We start from the raw sequence: 20924 nt of genomic DNA on the forward strand, positions 1-20924 counted from the left end.
GTAGGCTCCAAACTGCAGAGCTACTACTAATAATAATACTAATACTAATAATAATAATAATAATACTACTACTACTACTACTACTACTACTAATAATAATAATAATAATGATAATAATAATAGTACTACTACTACTAATGTGTATGTGAAAAGAAGAAAGAGAGTCTTGCCTGAGCGTAAGCACCGTAGGCTCCAAACTGCAGAGCTACTACTACTACTACTACTACTACTACTAATAATAATAATAATAATAATAATAATAATAATAATAGTAATAATGTGTATGTGAAAAGAAGAAGAAAGAGAGTCTTGCCTGAGCGTAAGCACCGTATGCTCCAAACTGCAGAGCTACTACTAATAATAATACTACTAATAATAATAATAATAATAATAATGATAATAATAATAATAATAATAATAGTAATAATGTGTATGTGAAAAGAAGAAAGTGAGTCTTGCCTGAGCGTAAGCACCGTATGCTCCAAACTGCAGAGCTACTACTAATAATAATACTACTACTACTACTACTACTACTACTACTACTAATAATAATAATAATAGTAATAATGTGTATGTGAAAAGAAGAAGGAAGAGAGTCTTGCCTGAGCGTAAGCACCGTATGCTCCAAACTGCAGAGCTACTACTAATAATAATACTAATACTAATAATAATAATAATAATACTACTACTACTACTACTACTACTACTAATAATAATACTAATACTAATAATAATAATAATGATAATAATAATAATAGTAATAATGTGTATGTGAGAAGAAGAAAGAGAGTCTTGCCTGAGCGTAAGCACCGTATGCTCCAAACTGCAGAGCTACTACTAATAATAATACTAATACTACTACTAATAATAATAATACTAATAATAATAATAGTAATAATAATAATAATAGTAATAATGTGTATGTGAAAAGAAGAAAGAGAGTCTTGCCTGAGCGTAAGCACCGTATGCTCCAAACTGCAGAGCTACTACTAATAATAATACTAATACTACTACTAATAATAATAATACTAATAATAATAATAGTAATAATAATAATAATAGTAATAATGTGTATGTGAAAAGAGAGTCTTGCCTGAGCGTAAGCACCGTATGCTCCAAACTGCAGAGCCATGGGGTTGAAGATGCCCATCTGACCTGCCATCTGCTGCATGCGCCTTATGGTGCGCTCCTTGTCTGTGTCTGCAAACTTCACCACCAGACTGGACGACGCACCCTGCACACACACACACACACACACACACACACACACACACACACACACACACACACACACACACACACACACACACACACACACACACACACACACACACACACACACACACACACACACACACACACCACAGGCAGTGGGTTAGTGTGTTGTAGTGTGATGTTGCACAGTAAAAGATGTGTATATGTTGTCCCTGCTCAGCTAATTGTGTACAACTAGAAATAACACATTCCAATGCTAATGTTTTATGCTAGCTACTTTGCTATATTTGAAGCTCAAATGATGTTTGTTGACATTTGACACATCTTGGAAGTTTCTTACTGTCTCTTATATTAGCATGCTAAAGTTTGCTGCTAGCTTCTTAGCTAATTTTGTATGTTTATATTTTAATATTTTAACACTTGTCGCTATCTTAGAAGTATGCCATGTCATCATGCTAACATTAGCATGCTTACATCTCATGCTACTTCTTTAAGATACATTTGTAATAAATGTAATAAATGTAATACTTGTAATAATTGTAATAAATGTCATAATTTTAATAATTGTAATATTTGTAATAAATAATAAATGTAATAATTGTAATAAATGTAATAAATGTAATAAATGTAATACTTGTAATAATTGTAATATTTGTAATAAATAATAAATGTAATAATTGTAATAATTGTAATAAATGTTGGAGACGACTCATGCTGACATTTGTTCATTCTACTCTGATTTTGTCTCTATTACCTCTCTCTCTCTCTCACTTACCTCTCTCACACTTACTCACCTCTCTCTCACACTTACCTCTCTCACACTTACCTCTCCCACACTTACACACCTCTCTCTCTCATGCTTACTCACCTCTCTCTCTCTCACACTTACCTCTCTCACACTTACTCACCTCTCTCTCACACTTACCTCTCTCACACTTACCTCTCCCACACTTACCTCTCCCACACTTACTCACCTCTCTCTCTCTCACACTTACCTCTCTCACACTTACTCACCTCTCTCTCACACTTACCTCTCTCACACTTACCTCTCCCACACTTACCTCTCCCACACTTACTCACCTCTCTCTCTCTCACACTTACTCACCTCTCTCTCTCACACTTACCTCTCTCACACTTACTCACCTCTCTCTCTCACACTTACCTCTCTCACACTTACTCACCTCTTTTTCTCACACTTGCTCACCTCCCTCTCTCTCACACTTATCTCTCTCACACTTACTCACCTCTCACTCTCACACTTACTCACCTCTTTTTCTCACACTTGCTCACCTCTCTCTCTCTCACACTTACTCACCTCTCACTCTCACACTTACCTCTCTCACTCTCACACTTACCTCTCTTACTCACACTTACTCACCTCTCTCTCTCACACTTGCTCACCTCTCTCTCTCACACTTACTCACCTCTCTCTCTCACACTTACTCACCTCTCTCTCTCACACTTACCTCTCTCACACTTACTCACCTCTCTCTCTCACACTTACCTCTCTCACACTTACTCACCTCTTTTTCTCACACTTGCTCACCTCTCTCTCTCTCACACTTACCTGTCTCACACTCACTCACCTCTCTCTCACACTTATCTCTCTCACACTTACTCACCTCTCACTCTCACACTTACTCACCTCTTTTTCTCACACTTGCTCACCTCTCTCTCTCTCACACTTACTCACCTCTCACTCTCACACTTACCTCTCTCACTCTCACACTTACCTCTCTTACTCACACTTACTCACCTCTCTCTCTCACACTTGCTCACCTCTCTCTCTCACACTTACTCACCTCTCTCTCTCACACTTACTCACCTCTCTCTCACACTTACCTCTCTCACACTTACTCACCTCTCACTCTCACACTTACCCACCTCTCTCTCTCACACTTACCTCTCTCACACTAACTCACCTCTCTCTCTCACGATTACCCCTCTCACACTTACCTCTCTCACACTTACTCACCTCTCTCTCGCACACTTACTCACCTCTCTCTCTCACACTTACCTCTCTCACACTTACTCACCTCTCTCTCGCACACTTACCTCTCTCACACTTACTCATTTCTCTGTCTCACACTTACTCACCGGCATGGTCTGGCTGCCATGGAGAGCACCGATGGCCGCCTGGGCTTCAGCGTGAGATGAATATTTTACAAAAGCGCAGCCTGAGAAGAGAGAGGAGACATAACCAGTGTGAAAACACATAATCATAATATTAATAATCACCAGTAATAATAAGCCATGCTTCTGATTAGAGGTGTGACAGTACCAATCTTTTGGTACCGGTACCAAAATGTATTTGGATACTTTTCAAAATAAGAGGCACCACAAAAAATTAGGTTTTATCTTTGTCTTAGTGTTCCTACAAATAGATATACCAGCCTCCACACACGTGCTTTTCTCTAAATTTGCCCCCCCCCCTCGAGTCAAAATAATTGCCCAGGTCTGCCATACAACTTTCTTTGCAATTTATGACAAATTACAAAAATTCCCAGATTTCCCAGAATTCCAGGTTTTCCGGGACATTTTTCCCATTCAAAATGAATTATCCATTTTTCAAACTTACACAATTCACACATTTTTCAAACAATTCAAACAATTCCAACTTAAACACTTTCAATTCATCCTGGAAATTCAGACAACCATTTTTTCCACATTCAACACATTTCCAGGAATTCCATAATACCATCTCTCAGTTAAAAATGTTACTACTTCAACATTTCTCGACCGATTTGAAACATTCCAACACCAACCATTTCAACTCATTCAGAACATCCACATTTTATTTGAGCATTTTCAAAAAAATTCCCGCTTTTCCCGAAATTCCCAAATTTCCATGAAATTCCCATTGAAAAGAATGGGACATTTTTCAAAGTTCCACAACTCCCACATTTGTCATCTGATTCAAACTGTTCCAATTTCAAAATATTCAGCCTGTTCAGGAACTGTGTGCTCCCTTTGAACAATTATTTTAAAAAATTCCCGGATTTCCCAGTTTTTATGGACATTTTTCCCATTCAAAATGAATGATCCATTTTTCAAACTTACACAATTCACACATTTTTCAACCGATTCAAATAATTCCAATTTAAACACATTCAATTCATCCTGGAAATTCAGACAACTATTTGTCCCATGTTCAACACATTTCCAGGAATTCCTGTTTTTTTCTAACCTTATTTCCAACTTTTTTTAGTGCGATGACTCCTTTCACATTTTTCAACCCATTTCAACTGTTCCACCGTAAAAAACATTCCTCTTAATCAGGACGAAAATCAAAGTATTTTTTTGAACTGGAAAAATTCCCGGTTTTCCCAAAAATCCAGGAATTCCATAATACCATCTCTCTGTTAAAAATGTTACTACTTCAACATTTCTTGAGCGATTTGAAACATTCCAACACCAACCATTTCAACTCATTCACAACATTCACATTTTATTTGAGCATTTTCGAAAAAAATCCCACTTTTCTGGAAATTCCCAAATTTCCATGAAATTCCAATTGAAATCAATGGGACATTTTTCAAAGTTCTACAACTCCCACATTTTTTTATCCAATTCTAACCGTTCCAACTTCAAAATATTCAGCTTGTCCAGGAACTGTGTGCTCCCTTTTAACAATTGTAAAAAAAAAAAAATCCCGGATTTCCTGGAATTCCCAGTTTTTATGGACATTTTTCCCCATTCAAAATGAATGATCCATTTTTCAAACTTACACAATTCACACATTTTTCAACCAATTCCGATTTAAACACATTCAATTCATCCTGGAAATTCAGACAACCATTTTCCCACGTTCAACACATTTCCAGAAATTCCTGTTTTTTTTTCTAACCTTATTTCCAACCTTTTTTAGTGCGATGACTCCTTTCACATTTTTCAACCCATTTCAAGCCGTCAAAACATTCCTCTTAGTCAGGACAAAAGTTGTTTTTTGAACTGGAAAAATTCCTGGTTTTCCCGAAATTCCAGGAATTCCATAAAACCATCTCTCAGTTAAAAATGTTACTACTTCAACATTTCTCGACCGATTTGAAAAATTCTAACATATTTCAACTCATTCAGATCATTCACTTTTTTTTTTATAGCATTTTCAAAGAATTTCCCGCTTTTCCAGGAATTCCTAAATTTCCATGAAATTCCCATTGAAATCAATTCCCACATTTTTTATCCGATTCTAACCGTTCCAACTTCAAAATATTCAGCCTGTTCAGGAACTGTGTGCTCCCTTTTAACAATTATTTAAAAAAATTCCCGGATTTCCCAGTTTTTATGGACATTTTTCCCATTCAAAATGAATTATCCATTTTTCAAACTTACACAATTCACACATTTTTCAACCGATTCAAATAATTCCAACTTAAACACATTCAATTCATCCTGGAAATTCAGACAACCATTTGTCCCACGTTCAACACATTTCCAGGAATTCCTGTTTTTTTCTAACCTTATTTCCAACTTTTTTTAGTGCGATGACTCCTTTCACATTTTTCAACCCATTTCAACTGTTCCACCGTAAAAAACATTCCTCTTAATCAGGACGAAAATCAAAGTATTTTTTTGAACTGGAAAAATTCCCGGTTTTCTCAAAAATCCAGGAATTCCATAATACCATCTCTGTTAAAAATGTTACTACTTCAACATTTCTTGAGCGATTTGAAACATTCCAACACCAACCATTTCAACTCATTCACAACATTCACATTTTATTTGAGCATTTTCGAAAAAAATCCCGCTTTTCTGGAAATTCACAAATTTCCATGAAATTCCAATTGAAATCAATGGGACATTTTTCAAAATTCTACAACTCCCACATTTTTTTTATATCCAATTCTAACTGTTCCAACTTCAAAATATTCAGCTTGTCCAGGAACTGTGTGCTCCCTTTTAACAATTGTAAAAAAAAAAATTCCCGGATTTCCTGGAATTCCCAGTTTTTATGGACATTTTTCCCCATTCAAAATGAATGATCCATTTTTCAAACTTACACAATTCACACATTTTTCAACCAATTCCGATTTAAACACATTCAATTCATCCTGGAAATTCAGACAACCATTTTCCCACGTTCAACACATTTCCAGAAATTCCTGTTTTTTTTCCTAACCTTATTTCCAACCTTTTTTAGTGCGATGACTCCTTTCACATTTTTCAACCCATTTCAAGCCGTCAAAACATTCCTCTTAGTCAGGACAAAAGTTGTTTTTTGAACTGGAAAAATTCCTGGTTTTCCCGAAATTCCAGGAATTCCATTAAACCATCTCTCAGTTAAAAATGTTACTACTTCAACATTTCTCGACCGATTTGAAAAATTCTAACACATTTCCACTCATTCAGATCATTCACATTTTTTTTTTTTTTTTTTTTTTTTTAGCATTTTCAAAGAAATTCCCGCTTTTCCAGGAATTCCTACATTTCCATGAAATTCCCATTGAAATCAATTCCCACATTTTTTATCCGATTCTAACCGTTCCAACTTCAAAATATTCAGCTTGTCCAGGAACTGTGTGCTCCCTTTTAACAATTGTAAAAAAAAAATTCCCGGATTTCCTGGAATTCCCAGTTTTTATGGACATTTTTCCCCATTCAAAATGAATGATCCATTTTTCAAACTTACACAATTCACACATTTTTCAACCAATTCCGATTTAAACACATTCAATTCATCCTGGAAATTCAGACAACCATTTTCCCACGTTCAACACATTTCCAGGAATTCCTGTTTTTTTTCTAACCTTATTTCCAACCTTTTTTGGTGCGATGACTCCTTTCACATTTTTCAACCCATTTCAAGCCGTCAAAACATTCCTCTTAGTCAGGACAAAAGTTGTTTTTTGAACTGGAAAAATTCCTGGTTTTCCCGAAATTCCAGGAATTCTATAAAACCATCTCTCTGTTCAAAATGTTACTACTTCAACATTTCTTGAGCGATTTGAAACATTCCAACACCAACCTTTTCAACTCATTCACAACATTCACATTTTATTTGAGCATTTTCGAAAAAAATCCCGCTTTTCTGGAAATTCCCAAATTTCCATGAAATTCCAATTGAAATCAATGGGACATTTTTCAAAATTCTACAACTCCCACATTTTTTTTTATCCAATTCTAACTGTTCCAACTTCAAAATATTCAGCTTGTCCAGGAACTGTGTGCTCCCTTTTAACAATTGTAAAAAAAAAAATTCCCGGATTTCCTGGAATTCCCAGTTTTTATGGACATTTTTCCCCATTCAAAATGAATGATCCATTTTTCAAACTTACACAATTCACACATTTTTCAACCAATTCCGATTTAAACACATTCAATTCATCCTGGAAATTCAGACAACCATTTTCCCACGTTCAACACATTTCCAGGAATTCCTGTTTTTTTTCCTAACCTTATTTCCAACCTTTTTTAGTGCGATGACTCCTTTCACATTTTTCAAGCCGTCAAAACATTCCTCTTAGTCAGGACAAAAGTTGTTTTTTGAACTGGAAAAATTCCTGGTTTTCCCGAAATTCCAGGAATTCCATTAAACCATCTCTCAGTTAAAAATGTTACTACTTCAACATTTCTCGACCGATTTGAAAAATTCTAACACATTTCCACTCATTCAGATCATTCACATTTTTTTTTTTTTTTTTTTTTTTTAGCATTTTCAAAGAAATTCCCGCTTTTCCAGGAATTCCTACATTTCCATGAAATTCCCATTGAAATCAATTCCCACATTTTTTATCCGATTCTAACCGTTCCAACTTCAAAATATTCAGCTTGTCCAGGAACTGTGTGCTCCCTTTTAACAATTGTAAAAAAAAAAATTCCCGGATTTCCTGGAATTCCCAGTTTTTATGGACATTTTTCCCCATTCAAAATGAATGATCCATTTTTCAAACTTACACAATTCACACATTTTTCAACCAATTCCGATTTAAACACATTCAATTCATCCTGAAAATTCAGACAACCATTTTCCCACGTTCAACACATTTCCAGAAATTCCTGGGTTTTTTTCTAACCTTATTTCCAACCTTTTTTAGTGCGATGACTCCTTTCACATTTTTCAAGCCGTCAAAACATTCCTCTTAGTCAGGACAAAAGTTGTTTTTTGAACTGGAAAAATTCCTGGTTTTCCCGAAATTCCAGGAATTCCATAAAACCATCTCTCAGTTAAAAATGTTACTACTTCAACATTTCTCGACCGATTTGAAAAATTCTAACACATTTCAACTCATTCACATTTTTTTTAATTTTTTATAGCATTTCCAAAGAATTTCCCACTTTTCCAGGAATTCCTAAATTTCCATGAAATTCCCATTGAAATCAATTCCCACATTTTTTATCCGATTCTAACCGTTCCAACGTCAAAATATTCAGCCTGTTCAGGAACTGTGTGCTCCCTTTTAACAATTATTTTAAAAAATTCCCAGATTTCCCAGTTTTTATGGACATTTTTCCCATTCAAAATGAATTATCCATTTTTCAAACTTAAACAATTCACACATTTTTCAACCGATTCAAATAATTCCAACTTAAACACATTCAATTCATCCTGGAAATTCAGACAACCATTTGTCCCACGTTCAACACATTTCCAGGAATTCCTGTTTTTTTCTAACCTTATTCCCAACTTTTTTTAGTGCGATGACTCCTTTCACATTTTTCAACCCATTTCAACTGTTCCACCGTAAAAAACATTCCTCTTAATCAAGTATCATTATCACTGGAGGACGAGGAATAGCTAAACATGCTTCACTACACACCGTAGGAGGATACAATAGCTCACCACCGTCACAATGTAAACAAATGCCATGGGTGGATCTACACCTGACATCTACTGTAATGATACCAAGTACAAGAGCGTATCTAGTCGATACTACTATGATTACATTGATATTTTTTATCATCACAAAACTGTTTTTCCTTTTTAAAACATGAGGACTTTGACATTTTTCAACCTATTCAAACCATTCCACCTTCAACACATTCCACCATCCTGGAAATTCAAACCATCATTTTTTCAAGTAAAAAAAAATCCAGGATTTTCCAGAAATCCTGCTTTTCCAAAGCCCTATTTCCACCCTTTTTTTCTGTCGACTACTCCTCCCACATTTTTCAACCCACTTCAAGCGTTCCACCGTCCAAACATTCCTTTTAATCAGGACAAAAAACAAAATTGTTTTTTGAACTGGAAAAATTCCCGGTTTTCCAGGAATTCCAGGAATTCCATAATACCATTTCTCAATTCAACATGTTGCTACTTCAGCATTTCTCGACCAATTTGAACAATTCCAACACCAACCAATTTTTTTAATTTTTTTTAGCATTTTCAAAAAAATTCTCATTTTTCCCGAAATTCCCAAATTTCCATGAGATTCCCATTGAAAAGAATGGGACATTTTTTCAAAGTTCCACAACTCCCACATTTTTTTATCCGATTCAAACCGTCACCACTTCAAAATATTCAGCCTGTTCAGGAATTAGTGCTCCCTTTCAACAATTATGAAGAAAAAAATTTCCCGGATTTTCTAGAATTCACAGTTTTTAGGGACATTTTCCCCATTCACAATTAATTATCCATTTTTCAAACTTCCCCAATTCCCACATTTTTCAACCAATTCAAACCTTCACACCTTCAACACATTTAACTCATCCTGGAAATCCAAACAACCATTGTCCCACGTTCAACACATTTCCAGGAAGTCCTGTTTTTTTTCTTTTTTTAGTGCAATGACTCCTTTCCCATTTTTCAACCCATTTCAAGCGTTCCACTGTCAAAACATTCCTCTTAGTCAGGACAAACAACCAAGTTGGTTTACGAACCTGAAAAATTCCCGGTTTCCCCGAAATTCCATAATACCATTTTTCAATTGAAAAACTGTTACTACTTCAACATTCCTCGACCGATTTAAATAATTCCAACACCAACCAATTCAGCTCATTCAGGACATTCATGCTCCTAATCATTTTCAACGAAACCCCACTTTTCCCAAAATTCTCAAATTTCCAGGAAGTTCCCATTGAAAAGAATGGGACATTTTTCCAAGTTGCACAATTCCCACATTTTTCAACCGTTTCAAACCAGTTCACCTTCAACACATTCAACTAATTCTGGAAATTCAAACTACCATTTTACCACGTTCAACAAATTTCCAGAATCTCCTGTTTTTTTTTTCTAACCTTTTTTTCAACCTTTTTTTTAATGCAATGACTCCTTTCACAGTTTTCAACCCACTTCAAGCGTTCCACCGTCCAAACATTCCTTTTAATCAGGAAAAAAAACAAAGTTGTTTTTTGAACTGGAAAAATTCCCGGTTTTCCAGAAATTCCAGGAATTCCATAATACAATTTCTCAATTCAACATGTTGCTAGTTCAACATTTCTCGACCGATTTGAAAAATTCCAACACCAACCATTCATTCATTCAGAACATTCCTTTTTATTTTTTTTTTATTTTTTTTTATTTTTTTTTTTTTAGCATTTTCAAAAAAATTCTAACTTTTCCCGAAATCCCCAAATTTCCATGAGATTCCCATTGAAAAGAATGGGACATTTTTCAAAGTTCCACAACTTCCACATTTTTTTATCCGATTCAAACCGTCACCACTTCAAAATATTCAGCCTGTTCAGGAATTAGTGCTCCCTTTCAACAATTATGAAAAAAAAAAATTCCCCATTTTTCTAGAATTCCCAGTTTTTAGGGACATTTTCCCCATTCACAATTAATTGTCCATTTTTCAAACTTCCCCAATTCCCACATTTTTCAACCAATTCAAACCTTCACACCTTCAACACATTCAACTCATCCTGGAAATCCAAACAACCACTGTCCCACGTTCAACACATTTCCAGGAATTCCTGTTTTTTTCTAACTTTAATTCCAACCTTTTTTAGTGCAGTGACTCCTTTCCCATTTTTCAACCCATTTGAAGCGTTCCACTGTCAAAACATTCCTCTTAGTCAGGACAAACAAACAAGTTGGTTTAAGGACTTGAAAAATTCCCGGTTTTCCGTACTACCATTTTTCAATTGAAAAACTGCTACTACTTCAACATTCCTCGACCGATTTAAATAATTCCAACACCAACCAATTCAGCTCATTCAGGACATTCATGCTCCTAATCATTTTCAACGAAACCCCACTTTTCCCCAAATTCTCAAATTTCCAGGAAGTTCCCATTGAAAAGAATGGGACATTTTTCCAAGTTGCACAATTCCAACATTTTTCAACCGTTTCAAACCAGTTCACCTTCAACACATTCTGGAAATTCAAACTACCATTTTACCATGTTCAACACATTTCCAGGATCTCCTGTTTTTTTTTTCTAACCTTTTTTTCAACCTTTTTTTTTAATGCAATGACTCCTTTCGCAGTTTTCAACCCACTTCAAGCGTTCCACCGTCCAAACATTCCTTTTAATCAGGAACAAAAACAAAGTTGTTTTCTGAACTGGAAAAATTCCCGGTTTTCCAGAAATTCCAGGAATTCCATAATACAATTTCTCAATTCAACATGTTGCTACTTCAACATTTCTCGACCGATTTGAAAAATTCCAACACCAACCATTTTAACTCATTCAGAACATTCCTTTATTTTATTTTATTTTATTTATTTATTTATTATAATTTTTTTTTTTTAGCATTTTCAAAAAAATTGTCATTTTTCCCGAAATTCCCAAATTTCCATGAGATTCCCATTGAAAAGAATGGGACATTTTTTCAAAGTTCCACAACTCCCACATTTTTTTATCTGATTCAAACCGTCACCACTTCAAAATATTCAGCCTGTTCAGGAATTAGTGCTCCCTTTCAACAATTATGAAAAAAAAAAATTCCCGGATTTTCTAGAATTCTCAGTTTTTAGGGACAATTTCCCCATTCACTATTAATTGTCCATTTTTCAAAACTTCCCCAATTCCCACATTTTTCAACCAATTTAAACCTTCACACCTTCAACACATTCAACTCATCCTGGAAATCCAAACAACCACTGTCCCACGTTCAACACATTTCCAGGAATTCCTGTTTTTTTCTAACTTTAATTCCAACCTTTTTAGTGCAATGACTCCTTTCCCATTTTTCAACCCATTTCAAGCGTTCCACTGTCAAAACATTCCTCTTAGTCAGGACAACAAAACAAGTTGGTTTACGAACCTGAAAAATTCCCGGTTTCCCCAAATTTCCATAATACAATTTTTCAATTAAAAAATTGTTACTACTTCAACATTTCTTGACCGATTTAAACAATTCCAACACCAACCAATTCAGCTCATTCAGGACATTCATGCTCCTAATCATTTTCAACAAAACCCCACTTTTCCCAAAATTCTCAAATTTCCAGGAAGTTCCCATTGAAAAGAATGGGACATTTTTCCAAGTTGCACAATTCCCACATTTTTCAACCGTTTCAGACCAGTTCACCTTCAACACATTCAACTAATTCTGGAAATTCAAACTACCATTTTACCATGTTCAACACATTTCCAGGATGTCCTGTTTTTTTTTCTTCTAACCTTTTTTCAACTTTTTTTTTTAATGTATTGACTCCTTTCACATTTTTCAACCCATTTCAAGCGTTCCACTGTCAAAACATTCCTCTTAGTCAGAACAAACAACCAAGTTGGTTTAAGGACTTGAAAAATTCCCGGTTTTCCGTATTACCATTTCTCAATTAACATTTTTTTATTACTTCAACATTTCTTGCCCGATTTAAACAATTCCAACACCAACCAATTCAGCTCATTCAGGACATTCATGCTCCTAATCATTTAAAAAAAAAATCCAGATTTTCCCAAAATTCTGAAATTTCCAGGAAGTTCCCATTGAAAAGAATGGGAAATGTTTCCAAGTTGCACAATTCCCACATTTTTCAACTGTTTCAAACCAGTTCACCTTCAACACATTCAACTAATTCTGGAAATTCAAACTACCATTTTACCTCGGTCAACAAATTTCCAGGATCTCTTGTTTGTTTTGTTTTTTAACCTTATTTTAATGCAATGACTCCTTTCACAGTTTTCAACCCATTTGAAGCGTTCCACTGTCAAAACATTCCTCTTAGTCAGGACAAACAACCAAGTTGGTTTAAGGACTTGAAAAATTCCCGGTTTTCCGTACTACCATTTTTCAATTAGAAAAATGTTATTACTTCAACATTCCTCAACCAATTTAAATAATTTCAACACCAACCAATTCAGCTCATTCAGGACATTCATGCTCCTAATACATTTTTTTTAAATCCAGTTTTTCCCAAAATTCTGAAATTTCCAGGAAGTTACCATTGAAAAGAATGGGAAAATTTTCCAAGTTGCACAATTCCCACATTTTTCAACTGTTTCAAACCAGTTCACCTTCAACACATTCAACTAATTCTGGAAATTCAAACTACCATTTTACCTCGTTCAACAAATTTCCAGGATCTCCTGGGATTTTATTTTTTTTAACCTTTTTTTAATGCAATGACTCCTTTCACAGTTTTCAACCCATTTCAAGCATTCCACTGTCAAAACATTCCTCTTAGTCAGGACAAACAACCAAGTTGGTTTAAGGACTTGAAAAATTCCCGGTTTTCCGTATTACCATTTCTCAATTACCATTTTTTTATTACTTCAACATTCCTCGACCGATTTAAACAATTTCAACACCAACCAATTCAGCTCATTCAGGACATTCATGCTCCTAATAAATTTTTTTTTAAATCCAGCTTTTCCCAAAATTCTGAAATTTCCAGGAAGTTCCCATTGAAAAGAATGGGACATTTTTCCAAGTTGCACAATTCCCACATTTTTCAACGGCTTCAAACCAGTTCACCTTCAACACATTCAACTAATTCTGGAAATTCAAACTACCATTTTACCACGTTCAACAAATTTCCAGGATCTCCTGGGTTTTTTTTTTTTAAACCTTATTTTAATGCAATGACTCCTTTCACAGTTTTCAACCCATTTTAAGCGTTCCACTGTCAAAACATTCCTCTTAGTCAGGACAAACAACCAAGTTGGTTTAAGGACTTGAAAAATTCCCGGTTTTCCGTATTACCATTTTTCAATTAAAATGTCTTATTACTTCAACATTTCTTGACCGATTTAAATAATTCCAACACCAACCAATTCAGCTCATTCAGGACATTCATGCTACTAATCATTTTCAACGAAACCCCACTTTTCCCAAAATTCCCAAATTTCCAGGAAGTTCCCATTGAAATGAATGGGACATTTTTCCAAGTTGCACAATTCCAACATTTTTCAAGCTATTCAAAGCATTCCAACATCAACACATTCAACTCATCCTGGACATTCAAACTAACACTTTCCCAAGTTCCAAACCAAATTCCCGTATTCCCTGGAAATTCAAACTCTCCAACATTCAAACTATTCGTACATTCACTCTACATTCTGTCAGCATTTCAGTGCAACTTCAGCATTGGAGTGTTCACTCGCAACAAAATGGGGAATCAATAAAAACTGACCTTTGCTGTTCCCGTCAGGACCTCTAAGGATGGTGCACTCCTCGATGCTGCCGAAGGACTCGAAGAGACGCCGCACGTCGTCTTCGGACTGTTGCTTGTTGAGCATGCCCACAAAGAGCTTTCTGTCTTCTGGAAGGTAGAGGGAGAAGTTCACACACTTTTTGCCTAACGTTGTATTTTTAAACCTAAAAATCATGATTTTTTTATCAATCAATCAATCAATCAATCAATCAATGTTTATTTATATAGCCCTAAATCACAAGTGTCTCAAAGGGCTGCACAAGCCACAACGACATCCTCGGTACAAAGCCCACATAAGGGCAAGGAAAAACTCACCCCAGTGGGACGTCGATGTGAATGACTATGAGAAACCTTGGAGAGGACCGCATATGTGGGTAACCCCCCCCCTCTAGGGGAGACCGAAAGCAATGGATGTCGAGTGGGTCTGACATAATATTGTGAGAGTCCAGTCCATAGTGGATCCAACATAATAGTAAGAGTCCAGTCCATAGTGGATCTAACATAATAGTGAGAGTCCAGTCCATAGTGGATCTAACATAATAGTGAGAGTCCAGTCCATAGTGGATCTAACATAATAGTGAGAGTCCAGTCCATAGTGGATCCAACATAATAGTAAGAGTCCAGTCCATAGTGGATCTAACATAATAGTGTGAGAGTCCAGTCCATAGTGGATCTAACATAATAGTGTGAGAGTCCAGTCCATAGTGGATCTAACATAATAGTGAGAGTCCAGTCCATAGTGGATCCAACATAATAGTGTGAGAGTCCAGTCCATAGTGGATCTAACATAATAGTGAGAGTCCAGTCCATAGTGGATCTAACATAATAGTGAGAGTCCAGTCCATAGTGGATCTAACATAATAGTGTGAGAGTCCAGTCCATAGTGGATCCAACATAATAGTGTGAGAGTCCAGTCCATAGTGGATCCAACATAATAGTGTGAGAGTCCAGTCCATAGTGGATCTAACATAATAGTGTGAGTCCAGTCCATAGTGGATCTAACATAATATTGTGAAAGTCCAGTCCATAGTGGATCTAACATAATAGTGTGAGAGTCCAGTCCATAGTGGATCTAACATAATAGTGTGAGAGTCCAGTCCATAGTGGATCTAACATAATAGTGAGAGTCCAGTCCATAGTGGATCTAACATAATAGTGAGAGTCCAGTCCATAGTGGATCTAACATAATAGTGAGAGTCCAGTCCATAGTGGATCTAACATAATAGTGTGAGAGTCCAGTCCATAGTGGATCTAACATAATAGTGAGAGTCCAGTCCATAGTGGATCTAACATAATAGTGTGAGAGTCCAGTCCATAGTGGATCTAACATAATAGTGAGAGTCCAGTCCATAGTGGATCTAACATAATAGTGTGAGAGTCCAGTCCATAGTGGATCTAACATAATAGTGAGAGTCCAGTCCATAGTGGATCTAACATAATAGTGAGAGTCCAGTCCATAGTGGATCTAACATAATATTGTGAAAGTCCAGTCCATAGTGGATCTAACATAATAGTGAGAGTCCAGTTCATAGTGGATCTAACATAATAGTGAGAGTCCAGTCCATAGTGGATCTAACATAATAGTGAGAGTCCAGTCCATAGTGGATCTAACATAATAGTGTGAGAGTCCGGTCCATAGTGGATCTAACATAATAGTGAGAGTCCAGTCCATAGTGGATCTAACATAATAGTGTGAGAGTCCGGTCCATAGTGGATCTAACATAATAGTGAGAGTCCAGTCCATAGTGGATCTAACATAATAGTGAGAGTCCAGTCCATAGTGGATCTAACATAATAGTGAGAGTCCAGTCCATAGTGGATCTAACATAATAGTGAGAGAGTCCAGTCCATAGTGGATCTAACATAATAGTGAGAGTCCAGTCCATAGTGGATCTAACATAATAGTGAGAGTCCAGTCCATAGTGGATCTAACATAATAGTGAGAGAGTCCAGTCCATAGTGGATCTAACATAATAGTGAGAGTCCAGTCCATAGTGGATCTAACATAATAGTGAGAGTCCAGTCCATAGTGGATCTAACATAATAGTGAGAGTCCAGTCCATAGTGGATCCAACATAATAGTGTGAGTCCAGTCCATAGTGGATCTAACATAATAGTGTAAGTCCAGTCCATAGTGGATCTAACATAATAGTAAGAGTCCAGTCCATAGTGGATCTAACATAATAGTAAGAGTCCAGTCCATAGTGGATCTAACATAATAGTGAGAGTCCAGTCCATAGTGGATCTAACATAATAGTGAGAGTCCAGTCCATAGTGGATCCAACATAATAGTGAGAGTCCAGTCCATAGTGGATCTAACATAATAGTGTGAGAGTCCAGTCCATAGTGGATCTAACATAATAGTGAGAGTCCAGTCCATAGTGGATCTAACATAATAGTTAGAGTCCAGTCCATAGTGGATCTAACATAATAGTTAGAGTCCAGTCCATAGTGGATCTAACATAATAGTGTGAGAGTCCAGTCCATTGTGGATCTAACATAATAGTGAGAGTCCAGTCCATAGTGGATCTAACATAATAGTAAGAGTCCAGTCCATAGTGGATCTAACATAATAGTAAGAGTCCAGTCCATAGTGGATCTAACATAATAGTGAGAGTCCAGTCCATAGTGGATCTAACATAATAGTGAGAGTCCAGTCCATAGTGGATCTAACATAATAGTTAGAGTCCAGTCCATAGTGGATCTAACATAATAGTGTGAGAGTCCAGTCCATAGTGGATCCAACATAATAGTAAGAGTCCAGTCCATAGTGGATCTAACATAATAGTAAGAGTCCAGTCCATAGTGGATCTAACATAATAGTGAGAGTCCAGTCCATAGTGGATCTAACATAATAGTGTGAGAGTCCAGTCCATAGTGGATCTAACATAATAGTAAGAGTCCAGTCCATAGTGGATCTAACATAATAGTGTGAGAGTCCAGTCCATAGTGGATCCAACATAATAGTAAGAGTCCAGTCCATAGTGGATCTAACATAATAGTGTGAGAGTCCAGTCCATAGTGGATCTAACATAATAGTGAGAGTCCAGTCCATAGTGGATCCAACATAATAGTAAGAGTCCAGTCCATAGTGGATCTAACATAATAGTGAGAGTCCAGTCCATAGTGGATCTAACATAATAGTGTGAGAGTCCAGTCCATAGTGGATCTAACATAATAGTGAGAGTCCAGTCCATAGTGGATCTAACATAATAGTGAGAGTCCAGTCCATAGTGGATCCAACATAATAGTAAGAGTCCAGTCCATAGTGGATCCAACATAATAGTAAGAGTCCAGTCCATAGTGGATCTAACATAATAGTGAGAGTCCAGTCCATAGTGGATCTAACATAATAGTGAGAGAGTCCAGTCCATAGTGGATCCAACATAATAGTAAGAGTCCAGTCCATAGTGGATCCAACATAATAGTAAGAGTCCAGTCCATAGTGGATCCAACATAATAGTAAGAGTCCAGTCCATAGTGGATCTAACATAATAGTGAGAGTCCAGTCCATAGTGGATCTAACATAATAGTGAGAGAGTCCAGTCCATAGTGGATCCAACATAATAGTAAGAGTCCAGTCCATAGTGGATCCAACATAATAGTAAGAGTCCAGTCCATAGTGGATCCAACATAATAGTAAGAGTCCAGTCCATAGTGGATCCAACATAATAGTAAGAGTCCAGTCCATAGTGGATCTAACATAATAGTGAGAGAGTCCAGTCCATAGTGGATCCAACATAATAGTAAGAGTCCAGTCCATAGTGGATCCAACATAATAGTAAGAGTCCAGTCCATAGTGGATCCAACATAATAGTAAGAGTCCAGTCCATAGTGGATCCAACATAATAGTAATAGTCCAGTCCATAGTGGGGCCAGCAGGACACCATCCCGCGCGGAGACGCGGGATGGTGTCCTCTCTTATCCTTTTATGCTAGCTTTTTTGCTACTTTTGTATGTTTACACCTACAAATATTACATCTTGGTATTTCCTCTTAGTCATGTGCTAGCATGCTAACGTTTCATGTTAGCTTTTTAGCTCATTTTGAATGAACCTTTTTTGATACTTTGCACCATCTTGGAATTTTGCCAATGTCTCTTATATTTGCATGCTAACGTTTTATGCTATCTTTTTTTTAGCTAATTTTTCATGTTTACACCTAAAATAAAAAAATCCATATTGATACTTGATTTGCAAATCCTTTTCAACTTATATTCAATTGAATAGACTGCAAAGACAACATATTTCATGTTCACACTGAGAAAGTATTTTTTTTTTTGCAAATCATTAGCTTAGAATTTAAAAAAAGGCATTTTTACCAGTGTGTTACATGGCCTTTCCTTTTAACAACACTCAGTAAAGGTTTGGGAACTGAGGAGACACATTTTTGAAGTGGAATTCTTTCCCATTCTTGCTTGATGTACAGCTTAAGTTGTTCAACAGTCTCTTTTCTGATATTTTAGCCTTCACACATTTTCAATGGCATCGTCTTGCTGAAATAAGCAGGGGCGTCCATGGTAAAAACACATGTTGCTCCAAAACCTGTATGTACCTTTCAGCATTAATGGTGCCTTCACAGATGTGTAAGTTACCCATGTCTTGGCCACTAATACACCCCCATACCATCACACATGCTGCCTTTTACACTTTCACCCTAGAACAGTCCAAATGGTTCTTTTCCTCTTCAGTCCACAGTTTCCAAAAAACAATTTGAAATGTGGACTCGTCAGACCACAGAACACTTTTCCACTATGCATCAGTCCATCTTAGATGAGCTCGGGCCCAAGCGAAGCCGGCGGCGTTTCTGGGTGTTGTTGATAAACGGCTTTGGCTTTGCATAGTAGAGTTACCGACAGTGGGTTTCTGAAGTGTTCCTGAGCCCATGTGGTGATATCCTTTACACACTGATGTCACTTTTTGATGCAGTACAGCCTGAGGGATCCAAGGTGAGTAATATCATGGCTTACGTGCAGTGATTTCTCCAGATTCTCTGAACCCTTTGATGATATTACGGAGCGTAGATGGTGAAATCCCTAAATTCCTTGCTTGAGAAATGTTGTTCTTAAACAATTTTCTCACGCATTTGTTGACAAAGTGGTGACCCTCGCCCCGTCCTTGTTTGTGAACGACTGAGCATTTCATGGAAGCTGCTTTTATACCCAATCATGGCACCCACCTGTTCCCAATTAGCCTGTTCACCTGTGGGATGTTCCAAATAAGTCTTTGATGTCATGTCTGTGTGATCATGTTTTTGTCTTAGTCATGTTTTATTTAGTTATTGGACTTTTTAGTTTCTGGCTTTTCACTCCCTTGTCTTGTTTCCATGATTACCCCATTAGTTTCACCTGTTCCACGTTTGGACTCATTGTGCACTCTTGTTTGTCACCATAGCAACCCATTAGTTTTCACCTGTCACGTCACGCACCTGTTTCACGTTTTGAGTCACGCACCTGTTTTTGTTAATCATGTCTGTAGTATTTAAGTTCATTGTTTTCAGTTTGTCGTTCTGACGACATCCCCATATTTATGCTTCTGCACACTCTCCACACCCTTATGATTCCTTGCTGCTCGTTTTTTCATGCCGGTTCCATGCCAAGTAAGTTTTTGTTTATTAAGCCACAGTTAGTGTTTTTTTTGTTGTTCATAGTTTTTGCCTTTGTGCAAGTTGTTTGGTTTCATAGTTTGTTCTCCGCCATTGTGCGCGCCTTTTGTTTGATCCTTTTTTTTGTAGTTTTAGTGTTTAAATAAATCATGTATTTACCTTCACGCCACATCTGGTCCAATTCACTTGCACCTCGGGGGAACAAACCAAGCCAAAGTCCAAGTCCTGACATTTGATGAGCATTCCTCAACTTTCTCACTCTTCTTTGCCACTTGTGCCAGCTTTTTTGAAACATGTTGCAGGCATCAAATTCCAAATGAGCTAATATTTGCAAAAAATAAGAAAGTTTCTGAGTGTGAACATGAAATATCTTGTCTTTGCAGTCTATTCAATTGAATATAAGTTGAAAAGGATTTGTTGTATTCTCTTTTTATTTACCATTTACACAACGTGACAACTTCACTGCTTTTGTGTGTGTGTGTGTGTGTGTGTGTGTGTGTGTGTAAGTGTGTGTGCATGTAGGTGTGTGTGTGTGCGTGTAGGTGTGTGTGTGTGAGTTTAGGTGTGTGTGCGTGAGTGTAGGTGTGTGTGCATGTAGGTGTGTGTGCGTGAGTGTAGGTGTG

The 20924-nt window shown here is 36.6% G+C and overlaps 1 protein-coding gene across 7 annotated transcripts in view; it reads right to left on the minus strand.

Moving 5' to 3' along the window:
• The window catches only part of celf4 (CUGBP, Elav-like family member 4), a 373411-nt gene that overhangs the window by 52354 nt on the left and 300133 nt on the right, over window positions 1–20924 (minus strand). For 5 of the 7 annotated variants that reach the window (XM_061932610.2, XM_061932611.2, XM_061932613.2 and 2 more), the window contains exons 4-6: window positions 14678–14806; window positions 3313–3392; window positions 1094–1234 (exon numbers count right to left, since the gene is read on the minus strand). In XM_061932610.2, coding sequence (XP_061788594.1) covers window positions 1094–1234; window positions 3313–3392; window positions 14678–14806 — 350 coding nt within the window. The remainder of the gene's footprint in view (window positions 1–1093; window positions 1235–3312; window positions 3393–14677; window positions 14807–20924) is intronic. The other 2 variants (XM_061932615.2, XM_061932612.2) reach the window with 1 other exon arrangement.

This window comes from Nerophis lumbriciformis, linkage group LG38, assembly GCF_033978685.3.
Source record: "Nerophis lumbriciformis linkage group LG38, RoL_Nlum_v2.1, whole genome shotgun sequence".
In the NCBI taxonomy this organism is placed as follows: domain Eukaryota; kingdom Metazoa; phylum Chordata; class Actinopteri; order Syngnathiformes; family Syngnathidae; genus Nerophis; species Nerophis lumbriciformis.